The sequence below is a fragment of the Ciconia boyciana genome, chromosome 22 (genome assembly GCF_034638445.1).
Source record: "Ciconia boyciana chromosome 22, ASM3463844v1, whole genome shotgun sequence".
Taxonomy (NCBI): Eukaryota; Metazoa; Chordata; class Aves; order Ciconiiformes; family Ciconiidae; genus Ciconia; species Ciconia boyciana.
The window spans coordinates 692149-712769 of record NC_132955.1 but is presented as its reverse complement, the minus strand read 5'-3'; the positions used below and the strand labels follow the sequence as shown (position 1 = coordinate 712769).

Genomic DNA, 20621 nt, shown 5'->3' with positions numbered 1-20621 from the left:
GGGCGCGGGGCTGGGCGGGGGCTGACGACATGAACTACGGCCGCCGGCGAGCCGGCAGCCGCGGAGGGAGGCACCGTGTCCCCCGGGGCACCCGCCGGAGACCCCCCTCCCCCTCGGAGACACCCCCCGCCCCGAGCCTCCGAACCGGCTCCGCGCACAAAATCCGCCGGCGGCCCCTCCCGGCCCCGCGGGTCCCCGGGGGGCAGCGCTGCCCAGCCCCGTCCCACGGCCCCGGGCACGGGGCGGGGGGGGGATCCCGGGAGGGGCCGTCGGGCCCGGTTGTAAAAAAAAGACCCCGCGGGCAAAGAGTATAAAATCGTATCAAAATCCCTGCTGGTGTCGGGCCGGGGCGAGCGCTGCACCCGGGGGTGCTCCGCGGGAGCGGGGCGGTGGGTGCGGGGTGCCCCCCGCCGCTGCCCCGCTCCGGCGGCCGCCTCCCGGGGGGGGGGGGGCTCGGGCTGGCGGAGTCGGACCCGGTGACCGGGGCGCGGCCGCAGCTGCCGAGTCCCGGGCGGCGAGAGGGGGCAGAGCGGGGCGGTGGGCGAGGGTGTCCCCGGGCGAGGGCCCCCCCCCGCCGCCGCCCCGGTGCCCGCGGGGTCAGTGGGAGCTGGTGGAGCTGGAGCGGGGCTGCGGGTGGGCGCGGGGCCCGCGGCCGACCGAGCAGCCGGGGAAGGAGCGGGCAGAGCGGGGCGGCAGCGAGAGGGGCTGCAAGTCCGAGGCCTGGCAGGGGCCGGGGCTGGGGGTGTCCCCCCGCGGCGGGCACGGCCCCTCGGCGCCCACCCAGGGGTGCGTGGGGGGGCTGGCGTGGGCCGAGCGGCTGCGGACGGGGCAGCGTTTGGGCCGGGGGCTGGCGGAGGGGGAGCTGCGGGAGCTGGGGGGCGCGGGCGGCGGCGAGGGGGGCACCGGGGCGGGGGCGGCGAGGGCCGGGGGGGTGTCGAGGCGGCGGCGGGCAGGCGGGGGGGCCAGGCGGGGGGCTGCGGGGCGGCCAGGCGGCCCTGGAGCAGCTCCATCATGCGCTGCAGCTCCCGGCTGAGGTGGGAAACCTCCTGGTTGAGGTGGTTGATCTGGAAGGCGAGAGGGAGAGCGGTGAGGCCCGGCGGATGCCCCCGGCTGAGCACCCCCGGTGCTTTCGGGGACGCGCTCCCAGCCCTGGCCCCTGCCGCACCTCCTGGTTGAGCCTCCTGATGTTCTGCTTTATCTCCTCCGCCTCCATCGCCAGGGCTGGGCTGCCTGCGTCAGTCCCTGCCAGGGGAGACACGGCCGGTGGCGGGGGGCTCCCCGAGCCCCCCAGCCCCGCAGCCAGCACCCCCGGCCTTGCCCGGCAGCTGCCGGAGGTACCTGACGTGGGGGAGTCCCTTGCCGCGCTCTGCAGCGGGGGGTCCACGTTGAAGCAGAAGGTTTGTGGCTCTGACGTCCCCCCGTTGTCTTCAATCCCGTCCACAACTCTAGGGCAGGGAGGGGGTGAGGGCTGGCCATCGTCACCCCCTCGCCCCTCTGCCACCGTTCCCAGTGGCCTCGCGGGGGCCCCACGCAGCCTGGCCGGCACGAACGCGCGGCTGTGGGATGAGCCACCGGCATGTCCCAGCCTTACCTGGGGCTGAGGTCCGGGGGGCCGTAGGCGTGCAGGGAGGGGATGAGGAGCTTGGCCGGCTTCCTGCCTGCGCCGCCCTCCCTCTCCAGGAGCCGGGCGTCCCTCCGGCACTGCGGAGAGGGGCTGCGGCCCTGGCTGCCGCGGGCTGGGGAGCGGCAGTTGCGCCGCAGGGCTGAGATCTGGCACAACTCATCGCCCAGGAGGCTGCTCAGGGAGCCGCGGCGTGCCGGGCTGCTCAGCTGGGGCAGCAGCAGCTTGCGGCGAGTGATGGTGGCAGGCGAGCGCTGGAAGACCTCGTCGGGCTCCTCCTCATCCTCCAGGATAGAGGGAAGGGGCTTCTCCGGGGCAGCACCGCTCTCGGGACGAGGCTGCGGGCGGGCGTGGGGAGGAGGTCAGGTCCCCATGCAGGTGCCAAAGCCGGGCGCGGCCACCCCTGCCCCGTCCTCCCCGCTGCCCACCCCCAGCGTGGCACAAACCTGCGGTGCCTGTGACAGCCGTGGGGACCGGGAGTAGCGGCAGAGCCCCTGTGGGGAGAGCGGACGGCACCGGCTCAGCGGCACGCAGGACCCCCGCATGGCTCTGCGGGGACCGGCCACAGGCAGACACAGTGCCGGGCACGCGCCCACCTGCTCCCCGCCTTGGCACGCAGCCCTCCCGGCCTCTCCGTGCCCCCCTGGACAACCAAACCACCTCCGGCACTGTGCATCAGCCCCGTCCCAGTCAGCCCCTTGCCCGCTCTCCTTCCTCTGCTGTTGTCACGACACTGATGAGCTGCCCGGCCTCGGCCTGCGTGTCCTGAGACGGAACCGCGGCTGCACCCCAATTCCCAACCCCGGCTCAGCCATCGGAGCGTCGGCTCCCCTGGGCGCGTGCTGCTGGCCAGGGCAGGGTGCGCAGGACTTCTGCAGGACCTGCCAAGCTCCGGTTGCATCCATCCACCCTTGGTTTAGTTATACCTCTCCTGGGCGAGGGACACGTTGGGTTTTGGTAGGGCTATGTGGGATCTAGAGAGCGACCTCCCGCCCCGCCTCTACAGGGCCTGGGGGCGGTGGGTCCGGGGGGGGGAGATGCTCTGGAGGAGCCCCCGGCTGCTCGGTGCCAGCGCAGAGCCAGCAGCAGAGACGGGGGAGGGAAGGCGCTGCAGAGCTATTTCTGTAGCAGAACATCCCCCCGGCTGCTGGCGCTGGCAGCATGACTAAACCCGGCAGCCCCCGGCGCTGCCTCCTGCGCACCGGGGGGGCCATGCCCCGGCTGGCTGCCCCGCGGTGCCCCCCTGTCTCCTCCACCCCCATTTCCAAGCCCTCCGTCCCCCTGTCCTGGTTTCGGCTGGGATAGAGTTAATTTTCTTCCTAGTAGCTGGTATAGTGCAGTGCTTTGGATTTTAGTATGAGAATGATATTGATAACACGCTGATGTTTTGGCTGTCGCTAAGCGGTATTTACATTGGTCAAGGACCTTTTTTTTGTTTTTTTTTCCCAGCTTCTCATGCTCTGCCAGGCGCCCAAGAAATGGGAGGGGGCACATCCAGGATAGTTGATCCAAACTGACCAAAGGGCTATTCCATACCATATGATGTCATGCCCAGTATATAAACTGGGGGAGTTGGCCGGGGTTGCGATCGCCGCTCGGGGACTGGCTGGGCGTCGGTCGGCGGGTGGTGAGCGGTTGTATAATTTTATTTTATTTTATTATTTTTTTTTTTTCCCTTTCCTTTTGTTTCCCTCCCTTGGGTTTTGTTCCTCTTTCTCTCTCATTGTATTCCTTCTCAGTATAATTCATTATTATTATTATTATTATTATTATTATTTTGTTCCAATTATTAAACTGTTCTTGTCTCAACCCACGAGTTTTCTTACTTTTGCTCTTCCGATTCTCTTCCCCATCCCACTGGGGGAGTGAAGAGCGGCTGTGTGGTGCTTAGTTGCCAGCTGGGGCTAAACCACGACAGTCCTTTTGGCGCCCAACGTGGGGCTCGAAGGGTTGAGATAATAACAGATTAACCAGAGTGTATTAAGGAATTCAGATCTGTTAGTAGTTGTGGGACGTGATATTGATCCATCTGTTCCTAGCATTGGTTTACCTGATCTGCACCATGCTCATTTTTTTGCTGTACATGTTAAAGATCGGTGTTGGTTTTTGCAGTTTGCTGTGCTCTGCTTTAATTGGTGATGTTTTGCCTGTGAGATTTGTTATTAAAACAGTGACCTTGGGTTTATTTTGGTATCTAAGTGCTGTACTGAAACCGTTATTGTATGTCGGGTATCAGCTTATGAAGACAATTCACCAATTATACCTCTGCCTCTGAGAGGTTTTTATGGAGGAAATGCAGAATTGTACCTTCACTACTTTCTTCTACAATGCTTCCTCCTTCATTACAATAACTTTTCAGTATTTTGAACAACCTTGGGTAGTTAAGATACTTCTATTGGTATTGCTTGGGAATATTGTTTCGATCTTGTCCAAGGTTAGTAAGCAATTTAAGAACATAATTCAGGGTCTGCCCCAAGGCTGGATAGTTATGAGTGGCAGGGTGTGTGGGATAGCATGGGCAAATGCCTAGGACGGTGGGCACCTCCAGTGTTTTGGAACTTCACCCCTGAACAAGTGCAGAATCCTGAAAAATTAGTAGACTATTTGGAAAAAGTATGCTGTCACCCTGGCAATTCTAGGAGACACAAATCACTGCCATGTGCTGGGGTCTGGCCCATGCCTACCGAGCCCTGTTCAACACTATTCAGTACCCTCAAGGATCCGGTGGCAAAATGCCAGGCACTGCAGCTGCTCCAGTCCCCCCTGCGACAGGCACTGCGGCTGTTCCGGCTACCCCCGCCCCAGGCACTGCGGCCGGCCCGATTACCCTGCGACAGGCACTACGGCTGCTCCAGCCCCCTGCGACAGGCACTGCGGCTGTTCCGACTGCCCCTGCGACAGGCACTGCGGCTGTCCCGATTACCCCTGCGACAGGCGCTGCGGCTGTCCCGATTACGCCTGCGCCAGGCACTGCGGCTGCTCCAGCCCCCCCTGCGACAGGCACTGCGACTATTCCGGCTACCCCTGCGACAGGCGCTGCGGCTGTCCCGACTACCCTGCGACAGGCGCTGCGGCTGTCCCGATTACCCCTGCGACAAGCACTGCGGCTGTCCCGATTACCCCTGCGACAGGCGCTGCGGCTGTCCCGATTACCCCTGCGACAGGCGCTGCGGCTGTCCCGATTACCCCTGCGACAGGCACTACGGCTGCTCCAGCCCCCCCTGCGACAGGCACTGCAACTATCCCGGCTACCCCTGCGACAGGCACTACGGCTGTTCCGACTACCCCTGCGACAGGCACTGCAGTTGCAGCTGCTCCGGATAACTCCGTTACAAGCATTGCGGTTCAAACAGGGAACGAACCCGTGTCAGTATCAGTCGCCCCTATACATAAAAAGAAATCCTGGAAGCGAAAGTCAACTCGTTTAGAAAGGGAAGATGAAAGAGCAGGGCTATCACAGGGAGAGGAAGAGGAAGAACTCGTAAATGAGACAGAAACCACCCGATCCCTATCCCTAAGTGAGCTGCGAGATATGCGAAAAGATTTCAGCCGTCGTCCAGGGGAGCACATTGTCACCTGGCTGCTCCGATGCTGGGATAGTGGGGCCAGTAGCCTGGAATTGGAGGGTAAGGAAGCCAAGCAGCTGGGATCTATTTCTAGGGAAGGGGGCATTGACAAAGCAATTGGAAAAGGGGAACCAGCCCGCAGCCTCTGGAGGCGACTCCTGTCAGCTATAAAAGAAAGATATCCCTTCAAGGAAGATGTTGTGGCCATATCGCCCTGGGAAATGGACCACCATGGAAAAAGGCATCCAGTACCTGAGGGAATTAGCTGTGCTGGAAGTGATTTATAGTGACCTGAACGACGTGCGGTCACCCACAGATCCAGATGAAGTCCAGTGCACAAGACCTATGTGGCGGAAGTTGGTACGAAACGCACCACCGTCGTGTGCCAACTCATTACAATACTGACCTGGAAAGACGGAGACGGTCCAACAGTGAATGAAGCTGCTAGTAACCTCCGGGAATATGAAGAAAGTATCTCTTCCTCCCTTGTCTCAGCTGTGGAGAAACTGTCCCAGGAGTTCCAACGGTTCAAAGAAGATATGTCCTACTCCCCACCTATACGGACCAGTGTCTCAGCTATTAGGAGTCAGCGTTCTTCTGCTCAAGAGAGAGGATATAGAGGGTACACACCACGGGGCACTCTGTGGTTTTTCCTGCGTGACAACGGAGAGGACATGAGGAAGTGGGATGGAAAACCTACCTCAACCCTAGAGGCACGGGTACGTGAGTTGCAAGGAAAAACAATCACCAAAGGGGGTTCTTCCAGGAAAATTGCTGCTCCAGTTTCCAGTGGACAATTCCCCAGACAGAGTAAAAGGGCTGATCTTACTTCTGATTTTAATGAAGAAACTCCTGACTCGTATATACAAGAAATGGGTAATGAATATTATGACCAGAATTAGGGCCCTGCCTCCAGCCAGGTGGAGGAAAGGGACAACCGGGTTTACTGGACTGTGTGGATTCGATGGCCTGGCACATCAGACCCACAGGAGTATAAGGCTCTAGTAGACACCGGTGCACAGTGTACCCCTAATGCCATCAAGCTATATCAGGGCAGAACCCATCTGTATTTGTGGAGTGACAGGGGATCCCAACAGCTGACTGTCTTGGAGGCTGAAGTGAGCCTAACTGGGAATGAGTGGCAAAAGCACCCCATTGTGACTGGCCCTGAGGCTCCGTGCATCCTTGGCATAGACTACCTCAGGAGAGGGTATTTCAAGGACCCAAAAGGGTACCGGTGGGCTTTTTGGTATAGCTGCCTTGGAGACGGAGGAAATTAAGCAGCTATCTACCTTGCCTGGTCTCTCAGAGGACCCTTCTGTTGTGGGGTTGCTGAGGGTTGAAGAACAACGGGTGCCAATTGCTACCACAACGGTGCACCGGAGGCAATATCGTACCAACCGAGACTCCCTGATTCCCATCCATGAGCTGATTCGTCGACTGGAGAGCCAAGGAGTGATCAGTAAGACTCGCTCACCTTTTAACAGTCCCTATGGCCAGTGAGAAAGTCTAATGGAGAGTGGAGACTAACAGTAGACTATCGTGGCTTGAATGAAGTCACGCCGCCCCTGAGTGCTGCTGTGCCGGACATGCTGGAACTTCAATACGAACTGGAGTCAAAAGCAGCCAAATGGTATGCTACAATTGATATTGCTAATGCGTTTTTCTCAATCCCTTTGGCAGCAGAGTGCAGGCCACAGTTTGCTTTCACCTGGAGGGGTGTTCAGTACACCTGGAATCGACTGCCCCAGGGGTGGAAACACAGCCCTACCATTTGCCATGGACTGATTCAGACTGCACTGGAACAGGGCGAAGCTCCAGAACATCTGCAATACATTGATGACATTATCGTGTGGGGCAATACAGCAGAGGAAGTTTTTGAGAAAGGGAAGAAAATAGTCCAGATCCTCCTGAAAGCCGGTTTTGCCATAAAACAAAGTAAGGTCAAGGGACCTGCACAGGAGATCCAGTTTTTAGGAATAAAATGGCAAGATGGATGTCGCCAGATCCCAATGGATGTGATTAACAAAATAACAGCCATGTCTCCACCAACTAGCAAAAAGGAAACACAAGCTTTCTCAGGCGTTGTGGGTTTTTGGAGGATGCATATTCCAAATTACAGTCTGATCGTAAGCCTCTCTCTACCAAGTGACCCGGAAGAAGAATGATTTCAAATGGGGCCCTGAGCAACGACAAGCTTTTGAACAAATTAAACGGGAGATAGTTCATGCAGTAGCCCTTGGGCCAGTTCGGGCAGGGCAAGACGTAAAAAATGTGCTCTACACTGCAGCTGGAGAGAATGGCCCTACCTGGAGCCTCTGGCAGAAAGCACCAGGGGAGACTCGAGGTCGACCCCTAGGGTTTGGAGTCAGGGATACAGAGGATCTGAGGCCCGCCTATACTCCAACTGAGAAAGAGATATTAGCAGCATATGAAGGGGTTCGAGCTGCTTCAGAAGTGGTTGGTACTGAAGCACAACTCCTCTTGGCACCTCGACTGCCGGTGCTGGGATGGATGTTCAAAGGGAGTGTACCCTCTACACATCATGCAACTGATGCTACGTGGAGTAAGTGGGTTGCACTGATCACACAACGGCTCGGATAGGAAACCCCAATCGCCCAGGAATCTTGGAAGTAATTATGGACTGGCCAGAAAGCAAAGGTTTCGGAATATCGCCAGAGGAGGAGGTGACGCGTGCTGAGGAGGCCCCACTGTACAATAAATTGCCAGAAATGAGAAGCAGTATGCACTGTTCACTGATGGGTCCTGTCGTATTGTAGGAAAGCATCGGAGGTGGAAGGCTGCTGTATGGAGTCCTATACGACAAGTGGTAGAAACTGCTGAAGGAGATGGTGAATCGAGCCAATTTGCAGAACTAAAAGCCATTCAGCTGGCTTTAGACATTGCTGAACGAGAAAAGTGGCCAGTGCTCTATCTCTATACTGACTCATGGATGGTGGCAAATGCCCTGTGGGGTGGTTACAGCAATGGAAGCAGAACAATTGGCAGCGCAGAGGCAAACCCATCTGGGCTGCAGCATTGTGGCAAGATATTGCTGCCCGGGTAGAGAACCTGATTGTAAAAGTACGTCACGTAGATGCTCACGTACCCAAGAGTCGGGCCACTGAGGAACATCAAAATAACCAGCAGGTGGATCAGGCTGCTAAGATTGAAGTGGCTCAGGTGGATCTGGACTGGCAACATAAGGGTGAATTATTTATAGCTCGGTGGGCCCATGACACCTCAGGCCATCAAGGAAGAGATGCAACATATAGATGGGCTCGTGATCGAGGGTGGACTTGACCATGGACACTATTGCACAGGTTATCCATGAATGTGAAACATGCGCTGCAATTAAACAAGCCAAGCGGTTAAAGCCTCTGTGGTATGGAGGGCGATGGCTAAAATATAAATATGGGGAGGCCTGGCAGATCGATTATATCACACTCCCACAAACCCGCCAAGGCAAGCGCTATGTGCTTACAATGGTGGAAGCTAACCACCGGATGGCTGGAAACATATCCTGTGCCCCCATGCCACCGCCCGGAACACTATCCTGGGCCTTGAAAAGCAAGTCCTGTGGCGACATGGCACCCCAGAAAGAATTGAGTCAGACAACGGAACACATTTTCGAAACAGCCTCATAGACACCTGGGCTAAAGAGCATGGCATTGAGTGGGTATATCACATTCCCTATCATGCACCAGCCTCTGGGAAAATTGAACGATATAATGGACTGTTAAAGACTACACTGAGAGCACTGGGTGGTGGGACATTTAAACATTGGGATACACATTTAGCAAAGGCCACCTGGTTAGTCAACATTAGAGGATCTGTCAATCGAGCTGGCCCTGCCCAATCAAAACTTTTACACACTGTAGAAGGGGGATAAGGTCCCTGTAGTACACATAAAAACATACTGGGGAAGACAGTTTGGGTTACTCCTGCCTCAGGCAAAGGCAAGCCCATTCGTGGGATTGCTTTTGCTCAAGGACCCGGGTGTACTTGGTGGGTAATGCGAAAGGATGGGGAAGTCCAATGTGTACCTCAAGGGATTTGATTTTGGGTGAGAATAGCCAATGAACTAAATGGTATGATGTTAATTGCTATATAATACTGTGTGTCATCACTTTTATGGTTATTATACACCATATCAATGGTATTTCAATAAGGATCACCCAGATTAGTGAAAAATGAACTTCGATGAAAGCAAGCAAAGTGCAGAAGTGATGGAACCAGAACTGGCTTCAGCATCCAGAACAATCCAGAACAATTCAGATTCAGAACAATCCAGCACCATGCAGCATCTCTTCTGCCCTGAAGGACTATTATGACAGATGAAGCCCAAAGTCATGAACTAAATGACCTTAATAAACATTTTAGAAGGATGACTCATAGACCAAGGGAATGATAATTGTGTGTACATATATATATATATATATATATATATACACCAAGAGACAGGAAAAAAAAATGGTGGTGATTAATTGTATTAGAAAGGGTAGAACCTGGGCATGACGTAAATGGTATGGAATAAGGGGTGGATACTGTCCTGGTTTCGGCTGGGATAGAGTTAATTTTCTTCCTAGTAGCTGGTATAGTGCAGTGCTTTGGATTTTAGTATGAGAATGATATTGATAACACGCTGATGTTTTGGCTGTCGCTAAGCGGTATTTACATTGGTCAAGGACCTTTTTTTTGTTTTTTCCCCAGCTCTCATGCTCTGCCAGGCGCCCAAGAAATGGAGGGGCACATCCAGGATAGTTGATCCAAACTGACCAAAGGGCTATTCCATACCATATGATGTCATGCCCAGTATATAAACTGGCGGAGTTGGCCGGGGGGTTGCGATCGCCGCTCGGGGACTGGCTGGGCGTCGGTCGGCGGGTGGTGAGCGGTTGTATAATTTTATTTTATTTTATTATTTTTTTTTTTTTTTCCCTTTCCCTTTTGTTTCCCTCCCTTGGGTTTTGTTCCTCTTTCTCTCTCATTGTATTCCTTCTCAGTATAATTCATTATTATTATTATTATTATTATTATTATTTTGTTCCAATTATTAAACTGTTCTTGTCTCAACCCACGAGTTTTCTTACTTTTGCTCTTCCGATTCTCTCCCCCATCCCACTGGGGGGGGGAGTGAGAGAGCGGCTGTGTGGTGCTTAGTTGCCAGCTGGGGCTAAACCACGACACCCCCTCAGCCTCCTGCATTGCAAATGCCTTTGCTTCCAATTCCCCCGGTCGCACGGAGCCGAGAGGAGCCGGACCGGGACGTACCTGGATGGCCGGGGTGGCACAGCCGCAGCCCCCGCCCCGGCACTGGAGCCCGGGGACCGCGAGCAGGGAGCGGACAAACTCCCCTTCCGTGGCCGTGAGGAGCCCCAGCCCTGCTCCGGTCTCCGGGGCCGTGAGGATGGGAAGGGGCCTGTGAGGGAGGACACGCACCCACCTCCATCTTGCTGCCCTCCCGCAGGTTGAAGGTCAGGTCCTGGTGGATGTCCACCGTGAACTTGCTGGCGTACTCGGGGTAGAGCTGCAGCACCTCGCAGAGCCCCCGCAGCCCGATGTACTGCAGGTCGCAGTAGGTCAGCGCCTTCACGTCCGCGTTGGTCTTGATAACTTGGTCCGTGCTGCACAGGTCGGCTCCGATCAAATCCCCTTTGCCTGCAGGAGGGGACCGGGGTGGGCTAGCGGTGCGAGCCCCAGGCCCCTCGCCCGGTCGGGCAGCGAAGGGGCTGGGGGAGAGCCCACGCCGCCTGCCCTCACCCAGGATGGCCAGGACCACGTTGTCCTTCAGCACCTCGAGGGAGCCGGAGCAGACGAAGTAGTTGGCCTGCAGCGCGTCGCCCTGGCGCAGCAGGTACTCCCCCGGGGCGCAGAACGAGGTCTTGATGTGGAGCGAGAGGGAGCGGAGGCAGCCCCGGCTGGCCGTCTCGAAGACGGGCAGCTGCAGGATGTCCTTGTTGAGGTGCATGGCCACGTCCGCACGCAGCTCATCGGGGAAGTCGTGCAGCAGCTGAGGAGAGCGAGGCCACGGTGCTGGGGTGCAGGTGGCAGGGAGCAGCCTTCCCCGCAGCCTGCCAGCCCCAGGGGACAGATCTCCCACCAGAGCAGAGCATCTCACGGCTCAGCTGCCCTGGCTGCCTCGGCGGAGCCCAGCAGTCCCGGCTGGCAACCGCAGGACAGCTCTGGCCGCGGTGATGGGCTGCCCCTGCTCCGTGTGCCTGTCGCGCTCCCTGTGCTGGCGGGAATCTGCCCCAGTCCTGGCACCCAGCTCCGGTCCCTCCAGCAACAGAGCATGGACACGTGCACATCTGCACGCGCATACACGCGCGCACTCTTGCGCACTCGTGGCTGGCCCCGCCAGCCCCATCACCCCCACGCTGGGTGCAGGATGCGGGGGCAGAGGGGTCTGGCCCAGCCTGGCCAACGCCTCCTACCTCGTTAGCATCGATGCCGTTGTTCACCGACCAGGTGGTCTGGAAGTACTCCAGCATCCTCTGCTTGAGCTGCTGGGGCAGGCGGTGGACACGGATGAAGTCCTTGAGGTCCTTCATGCGGGTGTGGTAGAGCGAGCGGCGGGAGTACATGCGCTGGATGATGGCCGTGACGTTGCCGAAGACGACGGCGTGCATCAGCGCTGGGGGCCGGGAGGGCAGTGTCAGACCCGCCGAGGGGCCGGCTGGGTGGAGGGCTGCGGCATACGGGGGCCCGGGCAGGGTTTGGGCTCTGCCCCCCCCCCAGCAACGCGGGGCTGAGGGGTGCAGCACGGGGGGCTTCTCCCTTAACCCCAGCCCCAGGGCTGTCCCGCAGGACAGACGTGTTCATCACCTCCCCCCAGTGCCCTGTCCTTGTCCTGCCTGGGTACCTGCTGCACCCATCTCCGGCAACCGGAGACGAAGCCCCCCGAGCCCTGCCCTGCTCCCCGCCTCACCCCCGATGAGCATGGTGCAGATGGAGAAGATCTTCTCGGCATCGGTGTTGGCGCAGACGTTGCCGAAGCCCACGCTGGTCAGGCTGCTGAGGGTGAAGTAGAGGGAGGCGATGTAGGCGCTGCGGATGGAGGGGCCCCCCACCGAGTTGTTGATGTAGGGAGCCTCCAGCCTCTTGCCCAGCTCGTGCAGCCAGCCTGCCAAGCACAGCCAGGGGTTAGCACTCGCCGAGGGGCCTGGTGCTCAGCACAGCTCCCGTCCCTGCCCCGGCCTCGCTTTGTCCCACGGGACTGCCTTCTGCCCGCTCCTTCCTGCCAGCGGCACGCAGCAGCACGGGGGGAGCCAGGCGTCCTGACCGTGCCCCCACCCCGTGCAGCCCCCGTAGGCGGGCAGCCCCGCTCACCGATGTCCCAGGTCTGTGGGTCGTTGCTCTCCATCTCCTTGCGGCCGATGACGTACCAGATGCAGGCCATCCAGTGGGCCAGCAGCGCAAACATGGACATGAGCAGGGTGAGCACCATGGCGCTGTACTGCGAGTAGCGGTCCAGCTTCTGCAGCAGCCGCAGCAGCCGCAGCAGCCTCACCGTCTTCAGCAGGTGAACCAGCGAGGTCTGGGGAGCGGGGCAGGTGGGTGAACACGGCAGAGCTGCAGGCAGGGATGGGAAGGGACCCCCCTCCCGCCTCCCCCTGGGGCAGGGACCCTTCACCACCCCCCACAGCTGCCAGGAGGGTGGTGGGCTACGGGGCCGGCTGGGAAGAGCTCGTCCCCAAGCAGCCTTCCGCCAGCACCCAGCAGGCAGCCAGGGTCACAGCTTGTCAGGGCACCGAATCATCCCAGGAGATTTGGGGTGCTGGAGAGGGGAGGGAGGTGACCGGCGGGAGGGGAAGCAGGCAGCAGTGGCTTTGCTATCAGAGGCTGCATTTGGCGAAGCTGTGCTGGCACAAAGCTGATCTAATCTACTTGCAAGGGGAACTCTCAGCAGGATGCTGCGCCTTGCCTGCAGAGATCCTGGACAAAGAGAGCCAGAGATGCCTAAACCAGGCTTGAGCAGGTGGGTTTGGACATGCAGCCATGCCAAGCACCCCGGGGCCTCCCACCTCGCACAAAGCTCCTGTCTCGTCCTTTGCCTCCTGCCAGCGCTGCGCCAGGCACCTTGCAGAAGCCCGCGGCCGTGGGCCTGGCAGGGGCACCGGGCAGGGGCTGTGCCAGAGCAAACACTGGGGTCAGACCCCCCCGAGGCAGGTCAGGATGGACCCACTCCCCGGGCGGCTCAGCTCCGCTCCCCGCTGCCCAGAGGGTCCCTGCCGGGGCTGCCCATGGCAGCCGCAGCCCTGAGACCTCGGTCCCTTGGCAGCACTTTGCAGGGAAGTGCTGCTTGTGCCCTCGCACCGTGGTCTCCCCTCCCAGGGCACGGCTGCCCATGCGCCCTGGCTCACCCGGCCCCGGCAGAGGCAGCGGCAGCGACGGCCCTTGCCACGGCCGCCGTTGTTTTCCTGCTGGGCAGCACTGTCGGGGCACGAGCGAAGCCGGGTTTGCCTCAGGGTGGCAGTTCCAGCCCCAAGCGCCCTTGTCCTCCCTGCACGCTGCTCTGCCTCCCATAAGCGTAATTACAGCCTCTGCGCTCGCCTCCCTCCTCCCTCCCAGCCCCAATTAGCAGAGGATGGGAAGGGGCTGGTGCCCGCGGCACGCTTGTGCAGCCCCTCACACCCGCTGCGCTGCGGGGCCCCTCGAGAGCCCGGGGAGGCTCAGGCTGGGACTTTGCCTTCGTCACCGGCTTGCGTCCTCTGTGCCCGCACGCATGGTCACCTCCCTGCCAGGGCGGGCAACGTGCAAGTGCCCCTCGCTGCAATGGTGTGTGCGCAGCGGGTCTTTGCCGGACACGGAGCGGCTCTGCAGCCTGGGCAGAGCACAGGCACGCTGGGTGCTGGGTGCTGGGTGCTGGGTGCTGGGTGCTGGGGGGGTGCCTGCCTGCAGCTCCTGGAGCGCTGCCTTGGCAGTTACTGTCATTTGTGGCAGCCTCTGGTTAAATTAAGATGCGTGGGAGGCTTCCCGCTATAGCTGCCATCGCTGCTTCCCCTCGCTGCCCGCGCCGCTCCCAGACAGGCGCGCGAGGAGCGGATCCCTGCGAAAGGGGACACCTCTCCCCCACTGCCCCCCGCCCGCGGCGCGAGTGGCACTCACCACGGTCACGTTGAAGACGTAGAGCAGATCGAAGGGCAGAGCGGCGATCAGATCCACGAAGAACCAGGTGGCCACGTAATGGATGCAGATGGAGCGGGGGTCGTACACCACCTGGCCCGACTGGCTCACGTACGTCGTCCGGAAATTCAGGATGATGTCTGCCCGGGGAGAGCAGGATCAGCCCTCACCACCCCCGCCACGGCCAGGGGAGCTGGGCCGGGGTCTGTGGCCAACCTGGGTCCCACTCCCAGGGTGCTCGGCACCAGCAGCAGGGGCAAAGCGATGCCAGGTCCCCTCTCCATCACCCCTCGGGTCCACTCCTCTGGCCACATTCCTGCCCCACCCAGCCACGTCCCCATCCCACATGGGTGCTCGCACGGACCTACCCAGGATGAAGAGCATCTCCACAGCAATGTCGCTGACGATGGTGCTGCGGGCGGCCGAGAGGCTGTCCTCTGTGCCCGTGAAGCAGACATTGTAGGGGACAGTGATGGCCACGTAGAAGGTGGCTAACAGGATCAGCCAGTCCCAGAGGGCCTTGAAGATGCTGTAGTGGAGCAGGATGAAGCGGGACTTCTGCACCGAGGCCACTTTGTACTCGGGGACGGACGGCTTGTTCTCAAACACGTTCTGGGGGAGCAAGCGGCAGGGTGGCACATGGATGGCGCAGGGGCCATCCGGCACGAGGGGGTGGAGGCCACCGCAGCCCCCCCTCCTCCTGAGGCCTGCCAGCCTGGGGTGACGGACACACATCTCCAATGGGGCACGTGGGCTGCGCTGAGGTCACCCTCAGAGACGGGCACGGAATGGCCGATTACAGCACATAAATTAACGCTGTGCTGATGCTATTAACAGTAATCCACTGGCACTGCCAGCTGCTGCCCAGAACTGTCCCAGGTGCCAATTTGCGTGCTGGGGCAGAGCCGTCCCCACCCTCTGCAGGGACACGGCGCTGCTGGGGGGGCAGCGAGAGCCCAGCCTGGGCGAGGGGAGAGCTGCGCCCGTCCCCCCCAAGCCCCCGTGGTTCAAGACTGGCATCCTGGAACCCTTTGCCTGCTTGCCAGCTCTGAGCCCCGGGACGCTCTCGGCCGGTGCCAGACGCCTGCCCTGGCCCCGCGTCTGCAGGCAGTGCCCATCGCTGCAGCCGTGCCTGGGGACCCTGCGCTGGGGCACCGCGGCCATGCGAATGGGCTGGCACAGAGACGACACCGGTCCCTGCTGATGCTGGAAGCCCTGCTGCTCGTGCGCCCGCGGCTGCCGCAGCCTGGTAACGGCGCTCCCCGGGGCCGGCACGGCTGTGCCGTGAGTGAGCGGCTGGGTTTTCCCCAGCTAACATGTGAGGAGAGACACAGCCCTGCGAGAGCTGCCAGAAGATCTGCTCTCCCCACGGCAAGCTCCAGGCACCCGCTGGTCTCTGCTGCTGCCAACGAACCACATCTGCAGCCTGGACCAGCGTGCGGCTGCCTGGGACGGAGGGGCATTTCGGTGCCTGGGGAAGCCAGCGAGGTGCATGCATGGGAACAGCATCCCAGCAAGACCGGGCTCTGCTGCAGGGCTGGTCCCGGGAGAGCTGCAGCACTGCCAGCCCACCCGCAGCCCCAGCCCAGGAGGCAAGGGGCGAAGCCAAGGGCTCTCCCAGGTCCTTACACGGTTGATTTTCATCTCACTGCGGTCCCTCCGGGCAAACTGGCTGCTGAGCTGGTGCAGCACCGTCCGGCCCTGCCTCCGCGCTGCCCGCAGATGCGAGCTCCCGGGCTTCTTGCTCCTCTGCTTCTCTGCAGCGGACAAGACACGCTGGGTTAGTGGGAGCGCTGTGCCACTGCTGGTGCAAGAGAGCAGGGGCTGCTTCAGGGACCCCTCCTTGCACAGGTGCACAAAGGCAGGCAGGACCCAGCAGGGACCACGTGCCCACTGCACACACCTCTCCCCAAATCCCATCCCCGTCCCCCAGCCACGGCTCACCCTCCTTCTTGTCACCCGGGTTGCTCCTGCCCCGGCTCTCTGTGATGTCCTTGAAGGAGAAGAGGAAGAGCACCACCTCCCCCTTCTCGTTCTTGATGGGCATGATGTCCAGCAGGCACCAGAACGCAGCTCCTGCGTGGGGGAGAGGGGTGGTGAAGGCAGGACAGTCCCCCCACTGCTCGGTGGCTTCACCCTGGGGTCAGCACGGGGCCAAGTCCCAGCCGGAGCCGTGGGCAGGGCCGCGGCCCTGTGCACCACTCACCACCCTTCTTGTAGAAGCAGACCTCGGTCTGGTACTCCTGCCTGCCGTCCAGCACCTTCTCGATGCGCTGCAGGACGGGCTCGCTGGTCTCGGCCCCGTAGAGGAAGCGGCAGCTGCAGTTCTTCTGCATGACCTCGGTGCGGGCAAAGCCGGTGAGGTCGCAGAAGCCGTCGGAGCAGTAGACGATGGGGAAGCCGCGGCGGACCTGCGCGTTGGCCAGGATGAAGTTGCTGTCTGAAAGGAGACGCAGCCTCCCCTGAGGGCCCGGGGCCACCCTGGGGGGCTCGAAGGGAAGCCCAGCCCTCCCGGCCTCCCTCGGGGCCCTCTGGGAAGAGGAGCCAGGTCTCTGTCCGGCTGCTGGCTGCCCCCAGCCGCTCCCAGAGCTCTCTCATCCCCTGCCCGGCCACCCCCGAGGCTCCGTCCTGGGCAGGACTGCACAGTCCACGTCCAGCCCAGCTCCATGCGCTGGAAGGGGAAGGAGCCCAGATCCAGCTCCCGGCTCCCATCTCCAGAGACGCGATCCCGAGCCAGGCGATTCACGCCTCCCCCTCGCCATCTGCCGCTCCCACCTCCCGCCGGGGCTCAGGCAGCTTAGCGGGAGCAGCGGCAAACCCGGCCGGGCGCTGCCAGCCCAGAGGCGCCGGGCTGCGGTGCTGGGACCTCCAGCCCCAGGCGCAGCACCGCGGCACCAAGGCGGCACCCGCCAAGAGGGTAGGAGAAAAGCCACGAGCCTGGGGTGAGTCGAGGGCCCGCGCCAAGGCAGCACAAGCCGAGGTGAAGGGGAAACGCAGCATCCTTGATCTGTCACAGCTGGAGCCTCCCCAGCATCACCCCTGTGCCGGCGGGGAGATGGCACCAGGCAGAGGAAAGCCCTTGCCAGCCTCGTGCCCTGCCCAGCCGCAGAGTGGCCGCTTTTGCCCCGTATCCCCCAGCCACGGGCCGGGCACGGGCTCTACCCCCGGGGCCGCAGCAGCTCCTTGCTGCAGGCTCTGCGCCAGCAGGACAGATGGCCTCGTGCTAAAAGGGTGCCAAGGAAGCGGGGTGCCTGGCTGGCGTGGGCTGCGTTTGCACCTGGCGAGGGCAGACCGGGGTGTCCCCAGCCTGACACGGTCTCCAGCCTGCGGGTCCCCAGCCCAGCACCCCTGCACCCCCACAGCCCAGGCACCAGGAGCAGGGGAGATGTGGTCTGCCCCCTCTCCCAGCAAAGGAGGGGAGCCCGCAGCAGATCACAGCGCCCGTGCACCGGCAGCAGAGCCGTGCCAGGACAGGGCAGGCAGGGCAAGGGCAGAGGAGGTTGCAGGAAGGAGGGGATGGCAGCCACAGGCAGGCCTGGTACGATGAGGGTGCAGCGGGGCCACCACAGCACAGCTCAACCGCGGATTAGCTTGGAGAAGCAAAAATAGCTTGAAGCTGTGACTAAGGCCAGATTTTGGCTCTGGGGAGCCAGGATTACGGCATTGTCCAGGATGTGTTATTAGAAAAGAAAAAAAGGGCTTGCATTTGGGACCAGCTCTTCCAAGAAGGGTGAAGCAGGTCTGGGGGGCTCGGCAGCCCCCTGCCACGGTGGCCAGCTTGCCTGGATGGGCATCCTCGGGCCCAGCGGGCAGTGGCTACCTGGGAGAGGCAGGGTTAACTCGCATGGCGTATCACTGCAGCTAAAGCCCCTCTCCATGGCAGATAAAGCCGATAAGAGACACATCAAACCCGCAAAGCCGGACACTGTTTAAAAGTGCCTGGAAGGCAGGTTGGTGCAGCTGCAGGCAGGATGCTGCCAGGGTGCTGTGGGGCAAATCCCATCTCCCCGGGGCAAATTCCCAGGGCTTTGTGTCAGGTCATTTCAGGCAGCTGCCATGGGGACCCTCCTCCTTGGAGAGCCAGATCCAGCCCTCGGGAGCCCAGGGTCAGCAGAGCTGGGGACACCAGTCCCTGCTGCCTCCCGGGGCTTTGCTAATGCCACAGCAGAGCTGGGGGAACTCCCCTCAGCTCAGCAGAGGGGCAGGGGCATGTGGACCCTGGTGCCATGCTTGGCCTCCGCCCCTGTGGAGGGCCAGTCGTAGGATCATCAGCGTGAGGCACATGCGGCTCTGCCCGGGCACCTCTGGGCGCAGCTCGGTCTGAGCTGGGGAGGGCTCAGCGGGCTGGCTGCCTCATTACACGTCGCAGTCTCAAAGTAACATCCCAAATGAGAGCTCCTATGGGCAAACGACGCCCTGTGTCATCTGGGAAGCTCTGCATCATGCTGGGCCAGGAGCTGGCCCAGCATCACAGCCAACGCGTGCCCCAGGGGTGCTCCTGGTGCCCCAATGGTGCCGTGGGAGGTGGCTCCAGGTTCCCAGTGCCATCTTCATGCCAGTCCCTCCCAGCAAGGTGAGAGACATCCAGCCCGGGCAGGATGTCTAGGGCAGGATGTCTAAGGCAGGATGTCTCCCAGGCAGCTGGCCCAGGAGGCCCCTTCTCCAGGTGATTCTGGGGGGGGCCTGGGGTCAGCCCTGAGCACGACCTGTACCTGGGTGGCTGCATGGTGCCAGTGGTGCCAGGAGCTGGCACATGGCACCCCGGCATGATCTCCTCCCCAGCATGCCAAGGCCTTAATCCATCCTGGCCCCAGCACACGGACACAGACATGGAGGGGAGCCCGGCTCCCGGAGACACGCCAGAACCTCCAGCCATGGGAAAGTGGCCCCAAAACGGGCGGCGCTGGGACAGCACAGGCCCTGCTCCCCACCCCTGCCAAAACACACCACCACCGGCGCCCAGCTTTCCAGGGTCGTAACCCCAAGCAAGCGGGCGCGTTGCTAACGGGGGGCTCGGGGTGGGCTGCCCCGTGCAGCACCGGGGCTTCCTGAGGGCCCCGCGACGTCCGTCGCAGCAGCGCCGTGTGCCGCGGAGGTGACAGGCACAGGCTGCGCCCCACGGCCGCCCCCTGGCTCCGGGGGCTCCTCGGGGCAGCACCCCGACCCCGCACACCGCGGGGGCAGGCGCGACCCACACGTCCCCCCCGGGACCGGCCACCGCTCGGGCACGGGACGGGGCAGCGCCGGGCCCATGGGGGGTCCCGGGGCGGCCCGGGGGGGGAGAGCCCGGCCGCGCCCCCTCCCCGGGGACCCCCTGAGCCCCGGCCGGAGCTGGGCCCCGGGTCCCGCCCGGTCCCTCCCGCCGCGCCCGGGCTCTGTCCCTGGTGCTGAGCGCGGCCGCGCCGGCACCGACCGCGGGCCCCGGCAGCGGGGAGAGCATCCCTGCCGCCCCGCGGGGCTGCCCGGGACACGGGGGGGGTCCGGGGGGTCCGGGAGCACCGAGCCTGGCCACGGGCACGAGGGGTCCCCGGGACGGCGCGGAGCGCCTGGACGGTCGCGTCCCGCCGCTTCCCGGGGGCTGCGGTGCCGGGACGAGCCCCGGCCCTCCCCGCCGCTTCCCGGGGGCTGCGGTGCCGGGACGAGCCCCGGCCCTCCCCGCCGCTTCCCGGGGGGCAGCGCCTCTCCCTGCCCGGGCCCCGCCGTGCCCAGCGCGGACCCTCCCCGCTCCCCGCCGGCCCGGCCCCGGCCCCGGCCCTACGTGTGCCATCGAAGCGGGTGGCGATGGTGTCCAGGAAGGTGTTCTGCGGCGCCAGCAGCCCCTTCATCACCGGCATGGTCCCGCCGGGCCGCCCGCCGTGGGGCTGCGGCCGCGGGGCTGCGCTCCCCCGCCGCCCCGGGCCCCTCCGCAGGTGCGGCCCCGGCGCCGCGGGCTGATCCCGGCTCGGCTCGGCCCGGCCCGGCCCGCCCGGGGCTCCCGCCCCGCCCCCGCCCCGCCCCGCCCCGGGCCCTGCGCGCCGCCGGCACCGGGAGGGGCCTCGGCACCGGCGGGCAGCGGCCCCCGCCCGCGGGCAGGTCGCTCTGTCCCGGGGGCACCGGGCTGGTGGCGCCGGGACCCGCCCGGCACCGGGACCCGCCGCACCGGCACCTGCTCGGCACCGGCAGGCGCCGGCCCTCCCGGGCCCACGGAGGCTGCGGAAGGGGCAGGACCCGGCGTGCCCGGGGGCACCCGCTGCGGCCACCAGCCCCCGCCCCGCCGGTTGGGGCTCAGCCCGGGGGCTGCAGGGCAAGGCCGTGCCCTGCGGGAC

At 62.3% G+C, this 20621-nt stretch overlaps 1 protein-coding gene across 1 annotated transcript; it reads right to left on the bottom strand.

The window, feature by feature from the left end:
- Window positions 1-597: 597 nt before the first annotated feature.
- On the bottom strand, window positions 598-20150 carry KCNH4 (potassium voltage-gated channel subfamily H member 4). The gene is given in 17 exon segments (XM_072886024.1): window positions 598-911; window positions 914-1064; window positions 1166-1242; window positions 1339-1445; window positions 1592-1959; window positions 2068-2115; window positions 10634-10848; window positions 10951-11200; window positions 11625-11824; window positions 12119-12313; window positions 12520-12727; window positions 14299-14456; window positions 14685-14928; window positions 15946-16073; window positions 16261-16392; window positions 16523-16756; window positions 20075-20150. Coding segments are annotated over 17 exon segments (3105 nt in total).
- Between the last annotated feature and the right edge of the window lie 471 nt (window positions 20151-20621).